Source organism: Telmatherina bonti, assembly GCF_933228915.1.
Source record: "Telmatherina bonti genome assembly, chromosome: 2".
Lineage (NCBI taxonomy): Eukaryota > Metazoa > Chordata > Actinopteri > Atheriniformes > Telmatherinidae > Telmatherina > Telmatherina bonti.
Window position 1 is genome coordinate 16,728,988 of NC_136620.1, and position 12,436 is coordinate 16,741,423.

Genomic DNA, 12,436 nt, shown 5'->3' on the forward strand with positions numbered 1-12,436 from the left:
CCTGTCCTGTTCTTGTTAATCTATTTCCAACTCATCCAGACTCTTTGGTCATTTTTTCCACAACAGTGATCCACATTATTTATGTAAAGATGATTTTATTATGTTTCTCTACTGTGACTAAAGTGATCTCAGTGGTCTATATTACTGTGTGTTAGAGAGAGGGACCTTTCTTTTGTTGCTATATGACCCCCTGTCAATAAAGGACAAATAAGATCTCTGAACTAAAGCATACCACTCAGAAGCGATCCTGAGGTCTGGGGACGTCAGATCGTGCAGTCCTGCAAAGGAAAGAAATATGCAGTTGATTCAGTTTTCAATGCAAACAGACAGTGAATTTATTTTTCATTTGGGTCTGGGTAAATGAAGTCATCAGACTCCAGCGTGTCTGTATGAAGTTTATTATCAATACATCACAAACAAGCCTTGAATAAACAACATTGCTGAAAATCAAACCTTCTTCCACAGACACGTTTCCCACAAACATCAGACTGCCGTGACCCCTCGTCAGCACCATGCCGAAGCTGCAGAGAGAACCAAAGCAAAAAAAGGGATCCATCAAGATGCTCCATTAACCTCTCAGCTGTGTCATGCTGCCCTAAAGTGGCCGCATCACTCAGGCATAACTGAAGACATCAACACAGAAAAAGAAAATGTCACAGATAATGGAAATATAAAAGAAGTTCAATAGCTGATTTACCTGAAAGGTGTTTCATCAATGTTTGTGTAGAAATAGTCATTGACCAGGTAAAGGGGTCTTTTCTGTTGGATGGCAACAGAATGGTGTTAAGCTTTGATCAGAACAGTGATTCAGTCATGTTTACAGTATGAACTCATGTCACTGTCATGTCTGGCTTCCTGTCTGTCCGCCGGCATCACTTCACATAGTTGTTGCTACAGAACAGTGAGTTCAGGACTGATCAAAGCAGTAAAACAAACTCTTTTTAACCTCTTGTGTACGGAGCAGCATTTAGGAAACACGGCCATTTTATTTTACCTGGAACATTGAATGCATGTATTTGAGTGAGGCAATGCTTTGACAGGGATAGAACGCCACAGGGAACCAATAACAATGCTGAGATCTGTCACATGGGTCTGAGGAAACCTTACTGAAACAGCAGGGGCGAAACTGACCAGCTCATGTAGAGAGGGCAGAAACTTTTAGGGGTCCTAACTTAAAAACTGTGCCACAGTCTATTTTCAATGTTTTTCATTATTTATTATTAACATTATTATGTGAGGAGTCAAAATTGGTCATTTATACTTTGAAACGTCCTTAGGTTTCATTCTGAAGAGTGAACTCTTGATGTTTGCATATTTATGATACGGTGCAGAACAGAACAGGAGCACCGCAAAACAGATTGGAAAATATGCAAACGAGTCACCCCGGCCAATCACAGCAACTGTTACAGAACCTTGTAGAAAAAAGTGGTCTGAAGCCAAATGGCTTCTGCAGAAGAGCATCCTGTGGACAAGGATCAGACATAAACCCACTAAAAGACTTCCTTTTAAAAGGCTTTTACATTTATAAAGGCATTTATTATAACTTGCTGACACAGTTTAACATTTTACAAATAAATAAATAAATGAATAAATAAATAAATAAATGAATGAATAAATAAATAAATAAATAAACAAATAAATAAATAAATAATTCATGGTTTCACTTTACATGATTATAGGACAATGTTGCCGATAGGCAATGAGCTTCAAAAAAATTTACCAAAAAAAATGTAAAAAAGTTACATTCGGTTTATTTAATCTATTTTAAGCCATAAAGGCACTTTGAGTATTTTTTCCTCATCTGCATCATACTGCATGTCATACAGGTTATGTATGACAACAGCCGGTACCAGAGATGAAGTGTAAAGACTCAGGGTTTATTAACAGGGTAAATAATCACCTCCCACTGAGGACTGTTTGTTTCTGGGTTAAACTCCATAACTGAATGAAGATAAATCCCCGTGGCCTGAAGAATCCCTTACCCCTTTATCCACAGACGCTCTGATGCTCAGAGTGATGCTGCCTGTCTCTCCTTTCACCATCGCCGTTCTCAGCTGGAATGACAGAAGTGACACTTCAGCTTAAATACAACCAGTAGCTATCGCGGTACCTGAATGAACAACGGTTTGATAAAATGTAAAAAACCACCATCGTAGCAATATGAGAAAATCATCAGTTATTCTGTGTTTACCAGCTCGTCGACGTCTTCCCACTCCACCTCAGACAGATCCACACTGTTGTAGTTTGGCTTCGGCTTCAGTTTCTTTCCATCTTTATACTGCAGGACAGAAGGGGCACCGTTACTGGGAGATGGGGTGGATCTCCTTATAAATTCCTAATATCTCAATGTTCCCTTCAGGGCTTCTGCACATCGACAGTCTGCATTTGTCATCTGATATTGTTGATATTGTTAAAACTAAAACATTATTCCCAAAGGTTTGGCACAAATGATCCTTTTAATGTGTTGATCCAGAAATTCCAGATCCAGCTGAACCACTGACAAACTGGAAAACATCTGGGAGTGATGAAGATAATTCTTTTAAAACCAGATGGTAAATCTGTGTGTGCTCTTGTTGCCAGATCAGGCACATCCACCACTATACTGAACTAAAATAATCATGGCTGCTGGCTCCATTTTGCATCATATTGTTAATATATGCAGTGAACAGAGTCATGCAACATATTTTTTCTTGGACAGGAAGGTCACATAGTTATAATTTTGAATACCCCCCAAACTTTTCCCAGCCAGCAGGAAAAACATGCATTCAACCGCACATGCAGCTGATGCTTAATGGAAGGAACTAAAACAAATCTTCACGGCTTTTCTACACCGAGACACTAAAGGAACAAAAACCGCTTCCTAAAGACCCACATCTGTAATCTGACCAGCGGTCCCTCAGAAAAGCGCAGAAGCAGGCAACGCTCCATGTTTATGTCCCGCTGATGGACACAGAAAGATCTAACAGATGAGGAAGGTCTCTGAAGTGTTCTGCAGCTTCTTTATTCATGCTATAATTCAACACCGTATAGTAAAACATGAGCTGGCAGGATAACACGATTAACACCATCAGCACACTATAATCTGACACACTAGCTGATGTTTCAGTCTAGATTTTAACACTCTTTTTTTTAATAACTTGAACCAGAAGCATCAAAGTCAGTTTAGTTCAGGTTCCCATACTCAGTCTGATCTCCAGCGGTTCAAACCAGCTAAATAACAGCACTATAACCTATAATTTATGAAGATGCCATATTTTTTTTACTTTGTTTTAGTACAAAGAAGAACAACTAGATTATCAAGACATCAACACTTAATAAACTTTCTTTTTTGAAAATGATAGATACAACCTGAAATTTCTGAAGAAAAATCATTGTCGTTTGTCATCTTGGCCTCAGTTGCACATTTACATATTTGTGTTATGGTGTGGTGGTTTCATGTGTTTTCTCAGTTCTGGTTTCCTCTTTTATTTTGCAGTTTTTCCTGTTTTGCCTTGTAGCTCACCTGATTTCATATAGTTAATCCGTGTCACCTGTGTTTTGTTGTGTTCTGTGTATTTTTACCCCTATAGTTGTAGTTTTACTTTGCTGGTTCACTGTGTAAGTTGTAGTTCAGCCATGAAAACAAGATTCCTGGAACGTACTCAGCATTCTGCCTCCATCTCTACAATTCGGCCCACGTCTCCATGGTATATCTTGAAAACTTGATGTATTTACACTTTTTATTTGGTTTATTAATTAGAAATCATGTACACACCCCTTGCGGGAACAAATTAGTGATTACAGATACTTTTAATAGAATATTACAGTAGATATCTTGCATGTACCAAAGCCCTCCTGTGAGCCAGACTGGACCTTCTGGAAGGCGTATTCTGGCCCCAGTCTGTTTGTTTGACGCCTCTGATTTAAATGGTAAAATAAAAAGTTCAAATCCAACCAAACTGCATCCCAGCTATGTCACAAATAAACAATGGAGACTCGACTTTAACGGTAAAGCTGATGAAATGGACGGTGCGTGATGTCAGTATGAACCTGATCAGTCATATTCAGATTAGTGACAAAAGTTTATGGAGTAAATCGGATATGCTGTGAAAGCACTTGAGTTAAATCATCTGTGTCTACAGAAGACCTAGAGGCCAGGATCAGAGCTCACCAGGGGTCGAAGGTCAGGATGAGCCAGGATGTAGCCGTTGTTGTTGAGGAGGAAGGCGTAGCCGTGCGCTCCAAGCTGAGAAGTCACAGAAAACAAAGAATCTGTTCATAAGATGTTTTCTGGGATACAGGATACTAAACTGGACTTTGGAGCTCACCATGTATCTGGGGGCCAACTTCATCACCTCCATGAGAGGAATATCTGTGCCAACCACTCCCAGCAAGATCCCATGAGACAGCTGGAGACAGAAGCATTATAACAGCTCTAATCACTCACACATTTACAACATAACATCTCATCAATGAGTCTTCCTCAGCGCTGGAGTCTTTTCAGGGTTCTCAGTCGGGCTCTGATGGGAATTTCCCAAGTTTTGCACATGCCTCTTAAAGATGTATTCATTTAAGTCAGGAAATGGTAGCACTGGTGACCCCTGCTTTCCATTAAACTCCCAGTCAGCTAATTCAACCGTTTATTCATACTTAAGATATTTGGATTATTTTTTCAGAAATGTTATCAAGTTATATATCCATTATGTTTAGTTATGCCATCCATTAAACAGTTTTAGCTCAAGGAGGAGAATTTCCAGTCTTCAGAGCATCCCTGCAGGTTTGAGGTGACTCAGATTAATGGGTCATTAAGGGTTGTGCTGGTGACAAGCTGTTGGAGAAGTTTTCATTTGAACCAGGAGTGTTGGAGAAACTAAAATGTAAACTTACAAGACATTGGCTTATGGGGGCTTCTGTTCAGAATTAATTTTCTATTGAATTTGGACAAAAATACTTCTGATATTTGTTTGATTTGTTTATTGCAAACAGCTGCAAGTTGCTACATTTTCCCCAACAGACCTAATATAAAGTGTGTGTTGACTCATTTGGGCTGGAACCATATTTGTTCATTTATTTGACTCTGGACCAAAGAAAAAACATCAACATGTCAACATGGCTAACTACTGTGTAGAGAAACATTACAATGCTGATTATGTGAAGATGATGTCTATGAAGTTGTTACTGACCGTTTCCTTCTTCTTGCTGAAGACAGGCATGGCCACTGAGGTCATCAGCAGGAGACTCTGAGCTTTGGTGGCAAAGAGCTGAGAAATATTTGGAACATCACAGTTGTTAGTAAATATTAAGAGGAAATGATAGGATAAGTTATAAATGGTTTAAATACATTAAGTGTTTCCTGTTTGTTTTTTAATGATATTGTTAATAATATTTTGTCTAATTTACTTTCAAGTCCACATCATGATTTAACAATGTGTTCATTTCTAATTCTAATAAATATGTTCTCAATATTGGATATAGGTATTTTCTGGCACAATTCTTCCTCGTTGGTGAAACAGTCATGCTGCAGTTCTGTGTTTAACCTCCAGGTGATGCTGTATCACTTTAACCCAGTGGTGTCCAGCTCTGGTCTACGAGGGCCACAATTCTGCAGTTTTTCCATGTATCCCTGTTCCAACACATCTAACTCAAACTAATCACTCATTTCTCAGAACTTTATTGGCTGTTGGATCCTTTTCATGGATCAGGTGGGAACTGGGATACATAAAAACCTGCAGGTCAGCAGACCTTGTGAACTGACTTTGGGCACCACTTTTTTAAACTCAGCAGAAGCGGCAATTCCTGGTCCAGAAAGTAAAGTCCGACCAGTCACCAAACAAGCTGAATTTATTGAGCAGAGTTTATTTGCCAGGTAAACAAGCCTGTTAGTGAAAACACCTGTTATAAATGTACAGGTAGCTCCAAAAACATGGCAGGACTTTTACTTTCTGGATCAGGAATTACCACCTCTGAAACTCAGTGATGGTCCAACGACCCCTACTGATATCAGTACATTTCCACAGGTCAATATAAAACTCATGTGAGAACCTCTACGGACATATAAAAGATACTTTGCATGTTCTTCGTTGTAAGACAATACATTTACATAAATTACTGATTCTCACCAAAGTCAGAAAACACATAGCAGAGCAAATGCTCAGTACAAGTTAACTGGGTATACAAGGATGTTTCTGTCATGGAGCAGGATCAAAAGGGGTCAGAGGTCAGGACTGAGGTTCCAGGTTTCTGCTGAAGTTGCACCAGCATCTATTATCCTGTGTGGTGATTTGGGAACCACTGGGGTGTGAAACTTGAGTCAGGATCTGTCTCTGAATCAGTCTGAACAGGAAGTAACTAATCATCTACAGTTCTTCACCGACTTGCTCTTTACCTCATTTGTGTTGGGAAGCTGCCACGGTGAAGGAAGGGATGGCCCAGAGGATCATGGGAGATTAAACCAAATACACCAGAAGCAAACAGACAGATGAACATGAAATGATGAGGATGAGAGATGGCGATGATGATGACAGCTGCACAGTGCGTTTATGGTAATAAAACAACAACGGGATAAAGGTATATGTGATGTATGAAGCCATCTAATTGGTCAGATAATCTCACCACAGTATCCATGTAAGCTTCCGTCCAAATGATGTCATGGTCGTGGTTAATGACCATGGGTCGACTGAGCACGTGCAGATATTCCATGACGTTCTCCTGTACGTCAGCCAGTGTTGAGATGTGTGTATAATAACCTGGAAACACGAACCTGTCCTGCATGAATGTGTAAAGCAGAGAAAATACAAACACACACACTAACCTTTATTGTTGCAGGCAATCCACTTGGTGTTTTGAGCGAAGGTCATCTCTCTGCCAATCAGGTAGGTGAAGACTCTCACCTGGGCAGACAAATAAAAGACATGAATCTCACAGAGCAACAGCTTGTTTACGCTACCTCAGCAGTTCTGGTATTTAAAGTACATCCGGATGAGGATGAAACATGTAGCAAATGCTATATACAGTATAATCTTGGAAAAGGTGCTGACAATTCATCAGATCCATGAAAACTCAATCCATGAGTCTCAAAACCCATTCATGGTTCTGAAAAAGTCAGATGAATATTCAATCATTTTTATTTATCTGCGATATTTGGTCAGTTTTTAGGGAAACTAACGACCCCAATGAAGCAAAGAAACTGTCGGGACAGTGTTAAGCAGTGTAGCTGATATGCACTCCGATCATGTACATAAAGGGAGCATAAATGAGCCTTCAGAGTAAATGAATGCAATGCTCAGCATTCCAGTGAAAGGAGGATTATTTTAGTACATTCACTCATACACGCTACAAGACATGAGTGAAACAAACAGTCAGCATAATGATCATTTACACCTTGCAAAGTAGATCTGATTTCCATATAAACAAATGGGATTGTTTTAATGGGAAAGCAAACAAATGACTGCATCTGTGTTTCTAATGGTTACGGCTAAATGCTCCTCTAGCTGTTTATTTTTACCACTTACTTTTCCAGCCTTTTGCTGTCCCTCTTCCAACCTTTACAGATGTGTTTTTGCCATCAGTTTCAAAATGAGCTAAAATTTGGCCTCAGTTTGAACATCTGATGTGTTTTTTTTTGTTCATTTAGGGATTAAAAATGAAGAGATTTGGAAATAGTTGTATTCTGTTTTTATTCACAACTTTTTTGGAAATGGGACAGACATGCACACCAACTAAACAAAACACCAGGTATTTATTTTTTCATTTTGCATCCTCTTTTATTGTTTTTTTTTTTTTTTTTTATAAAAGAAAAAAAAAACCTGCAGGTATTTCCAATGCTGGTGAGAAGGAGGGACAGCACCTCCATCGAAAAAACAAATTTCTCAGAGAAAAACTTGGTACATTCAGCTTAACGTAAATACATATTTCAATAGGTGCCCCTTCTAATCAAAACATGAAAAAATTACACAAACCTGACATGCAACACGTAGTTAAGTCAACACAATTCAAACGTTTAATGCTGAATATTTGCATAAAATCATAACTCCCTGTGTCCAACCTTTCCTGTGTTTTCCTACAATCTTCCATCAACTGGCCTGTTCAAGCCTTACATGGGTGACAGATGGTTGCAGATTTAAATGTCCAGCTGTATTTTCTGGATATCTTGCTGATTTATAGGCATTCTTTGATTTATTAGATATGGTTTCTTGGAATATTTACATATAAAGACATAGAGGCCATCACAGGTTCTCGTGGTCATTGGAAACCCAAAAGATTTCTCAGTTTCAGCGCCAGTCCTTACCCTGCGCTCAGGCCAGTTGAATTCCTCAAAGACAGACTCAAAGTCCTCCATGGCTCCATCTGTGATCAGCATGATGGCCTGGTTACACATGCTGCCCTGACCATTCACCCTCGCCTGCATACAAATAAAGAGTTTACATGTGTACAACAAAACCCTAAACATCCATCAAAGCTCTGAGAGCAAAGAGATGCACAAACCTCATTCAGTATCTTGAAGGATTCCTTCATGGCATTCTTGATTTTTGCTTCTCCTTTGACATGCAGCTCATCCACTAGCAACTTAAAGTGCTGAGAGAGGAAGACAGGACAACAACTAAACTTACCCCAAATGTAAGGGAATTACTGTTTGGTTGATTATTTCTCCCCTTTAATAATTGTAGTAGATGTCTTATTACACATAGTTGGAAAGCTACAGCCCAACATGGCAGCAGAGACCCTAAACACCCTGTAATATTCTCCTGTTGGTATTCAGTCTGATTCGGAATTTCTTAGTGGTTTAGGTGATTGCAATCTCCCACCGTGCAATTATCCATGTAATAGTCAACTAAACATAAACCTGCTGATTTTTGTGAAATAGCTTTACGCTGTAATCATAGCCCAATAGATAGAAACTCCATAGAAACTTGTGAGGAATTCATTAGAAAAAAAAAGAAACTCCATAGAAATATTAAAGAAACAGATTAGGAACAGTAGAGACTTCTTTAAAACATCGTTAAAAGTGGTGTGGCAGATCATTTCAGCCATGATCCTTGAAGATTTAAGACATTTGTTCCTAACTGGGCAGCTTGTTTTTACTCATTCATAAAGGATTTAGATTTTCTATAAGAACAGCAGCAGAAAGGCTTTAACCTTTGTCCTCAGGTCTCAATTTCTTTTAGAAACAAAGAAAAATGTCCTGATTTTTTTAGATCATCAACTCAAACTCACTTGAACAAGTAAAAAGGAATAAAGAAAAAAAAAAAGGAAAACACACACCGACACACACCCACTCAGAGCTAAATTGAACTGGCCTGGTTTCTGGAGTTACCTGAAGATGCCGGCCAAGTAGTTGATCTGATGACGCCTCCGAGGGCATTCCTCAGTGTGTCAATGCGTGCATGCATGTGTGTGTGTGTGTGTGTGGGTGTGTGTGATGAGACCTAAGTTGCCTCCTCAGCTCTTTAAGCTGTCATGAATCACATAATAGTCTTACCTCCCTGTTGTCCAAGTCAGCCTGGACCAGAGTTCCTCTGAAGCATGGCTCCACGTAGCGAACATAGTCGGTGTACTACAGACAGGAAAACACCGGGAGAGAAAAAGTTTTATTTCAAATGACTCCTGCACAGCAGTCAACATGTCAACAAACCCAAAAAATCCTTCTGTTTTCAAGGAGCAAATCAACCTCTTGTCCAGTGAGATCTCAGGTTTAGGGCAGATTAGATGCACTGAAAGTTGTTTTTCCTTCTTGTTCTACCAGAGAGTAAAGTACTGCTGCTCTGATAAAAAAAAAACAAAAACAAAAAAAAACTGGGTGTCTGCGTTAGCTGTTTTTACTCTACATTTTATAAATTTCTGTAGATTTAGAAAGTTTTTCATTTATTTCTTTATTTGTCTCTTTCTCATCAGCATATCTCCTCATACATTCTGGAGGTTGCTTCACCATTCCAAGCTGTGCTTTCATTACACCCCACAATTGCATAAAATCTAAATATTGCAATAAAAATCTGGTCATGGAAAAACCTTCATTTAGAAAAAAAATTAAATATCTCTAACAAGGTTTTTCAGACGTGTCGATATACTTATGTGATGGACATGACGTAGGAGGTCATGTGACCAGTTTGTTTCAAGCAAAGAGGGGCACTGTTTGGATCGACAGAGAAAATACAACCGCCATCCTTGATAGCAAACAACAGCGAAATGCAGTTTTACAAAGAAATACAAAAGGAAAACAAGGGAGAATTGCTTTGAAAATCTGTGGCAGATCTGCAGAAAGTGGAAAACCCTGAAACAACCCTGCTACCTGGCACCATTTTTGTAAAATCTATTCAATGGAAACACCAGCAAATTGCAACAGTAATTTGTCAAAATCTTTGAAATATCCCTTTTATTTAGTGAAAAACTGTAATGGAAACGCAGCTACTAGGATTTCTCTAAAGGTTGTAAGCTCAGTGTTGACTGTGTACACTGTATTTTTTATGTGCACATGCTTTTAAACTACATACTGGCCATATGGTGTTACGTGTCCTGAATCAAACCAAACCTTCTCTGGATGCTCTTCTTCTGGTTCTGATCTTTAAAAGTTTTGGTACCAATAATGCAACCTTCTGTCTCAAATCAAAATACTGGTAAAGATAGATGGATATCAGTATGAATTGATTTAATAAAATAAATTCAAATAGACTGATTGAAGAAGGTTAGCTGTGATACCATGTAGGAACTGCTTTAAAGTCAAGCAGCACCTATTATGATTAAATAAAATGCTAAACCCATCTGCTCCTCTAGGTTTCTGGAGCTGTAATGATCTCATCTCACATTTAAATTAGGTTCTAAATAGTAAAAAAATATACTGTTTTTGCCCTGCGATGGACTAAGGAGCTGTCCAGGGTGTACCCTGCCTTTCGCCCCAAAGACTGCTGAGATAGACTCCAGCCTCCCCGTGACCCTTCACAGGATTAAGCGGTGTTGGATAATGAATGAATGAATGAATATACTGTTTTCAGATGGACTTTTTTAGAGAATGAGTCTCACAGCGATGACGTTGACAAAGTCGTTCTCTCCCAGTGTGTCCAGGATGGTGTTAATGGTATGTTTGGCAATAGTCATCTTCAAGCCCTTCATGCTTCCGCTGATGTCCACCATGATAATGATGTCCTTTGGAGAGGTAGCTGCCTGGATGTACCTGCACAAAGGCAGTGAAAGAGTTTCAGACCATTCAGATTTGCATACATGAGTTATTTTACACGTTTGTAATTGGAGCCTTAAACGGACTGTTTGCGTTTCCCTGCAGATGCATGTAGCAGCTTTAGCAGCTCAGCTGTGGTAATGCTCCATGACGAGGTGTTCAGGGACATGCATGTCTGTGGTATTATTTAGAAATGCATGAACAGTCACATATGGTGCCATGTGGGCTGCACTGACCTGGCTAAGGAGCAGCTTATCGTCTTTTACAGAGGATCAGGACTCTGGCTGGCTGCTGCTCAGCCGCCACAGCGAGAGGTAGAACTGCTGATGATGGACTAATTCACAGTAATATTTCTTATGTTTTGGACAGCAACCATTTTACTTTCAATCACAAGAAGTTATTCCTATTGAGGTAGTAATGGGGCCAACACTGTCACTGCGATATTTGCAGATAAACTTTAATGTCACTCTTTTCTTGTAAACACAAAACCAACGCAGCCTTCTTGCTGCCAGAGCTTTGATGACGAGCAGATACTGTACTTGTTTTCTGTAACAAGATTTCATTCACTTACTCTTGAGTTGACTTCATACTGCCCTTTACCTGCTGCTGCAGTTCAGCTGATGCTAACATAAACATGCTAAACTTAGCAACCCATCTGTCCAGTGTCCTACAAAACATGTTAGCTTTGCACCTCCATCAGCTGCACAGCAGCAGATGGATCACTAGAAAAAAAATGTCAATGTGAGTTTGAGCTGTCCATAGGTATGGAGTACGCAAGCTGCATTTAAATGTCCTACAGTGACTCAGACAGAACTCAGACTCCAGATCAGAATTAACACTGACATAATGTCTCACACACACACTTGCATACCAGTCAAAAGTTCAGACACATGGAAAATTGTGTCCAAACTTTGGACTGGTAGTGTATATATATATATATATATATATATATATATATATATATATATATATATATATATATGTGTGTGTGTGTGTATATAGAGTATAGAGTAGAAAAAAACTCTCTAAGACGACGCGTTTTTTGTCGTCATAGAAACCAAACCGAGAGAGTGCTAGAACTCAAACTCAACCCAAATATGCGTTAAGGTGATAAAAACAGTGCCGTTCACACGTCTGATTAGGATTCAACACTGTAACACCGTAGAAAGCTCAGAAAACTCAAAAACTTGAATACTCAAACAAAATAAATGATAATCAAATGATAAACCTATTTTCATGTAAATATTTACTCATTTTAAATTTAATGTCTACAAACTGTTGCAAAAAGCT

General features: G+C 39.0%; 1 protein-coding gene across 1 annotated transcript in view; it reads right to left on the reverse strand.

Moving 5' to 3' along the window:
• Positions 1 to 12,436, reverse strand: part of LOC306768225 (voltage-dependent calcium channel subunit alpha-2/delta-4-like) — a gene marked incomplete at both ends in the record, with an annotated part of 83,448 nt that overhangs the window by 39,083 nt on the left and 31,929 nt on the right. Inside the window, 15 exons of the mRNA XM_079256491.1 lie at positions 233 to 278; positions 454 to 521; positions 698 to 759; positions 1,983 to 2,054; positions 2,192 to 2,278; positions 4,151 to 4,225; positions 4,308 to 4,388; positions 5,163 to 5,240; positions 6,365 to 6,382; positions 6,592 to 6,725; positions 6,791 to 6,869; positions 8,267 to 8,380; positions 8,464 to 8,553; positions 9,458 to 9,532; positions 10,993 to 11,143. Of these exons, the coding sequence (XP_079112617.1) occupies positions 233 to 278; positions 454 to 521; positions 698 to 759; positions 1,983 to 2,054; positions 2,192 to 2,278; positions 4,151 to 4,225; positions 4,308 to 4,388; positions 5,163 to 5,240; positions 6,365 to 6,382; positions 6,592 to 6,725; positions 6,791 to 6,869; positions 8,267 to 8,380; positions 8,464 to 8,553; positions 9,458 to 9,532; positions 10,993 to 11,143 (1,230 nt within the window). The remainder of the gene's footprint in view (positions 1 to 232; positions 279 to 453; positions 522 to 697; positions 760 to 1,982; positions 2,055 to 2,191; positions 2,279 to 4,150; positions 4,226 to 4,307; positions 4,389 to 5,162; positions 5,241 to 6,364; positions 6,383 to 6,591; positions 6,726 to 6,790; positions 6,870 to 8,266; positions 8,381 to 8,463; positions 8,554 to 9,457; positions 9,533 to 10,992; positions 11,144 to 12,436) is intronic.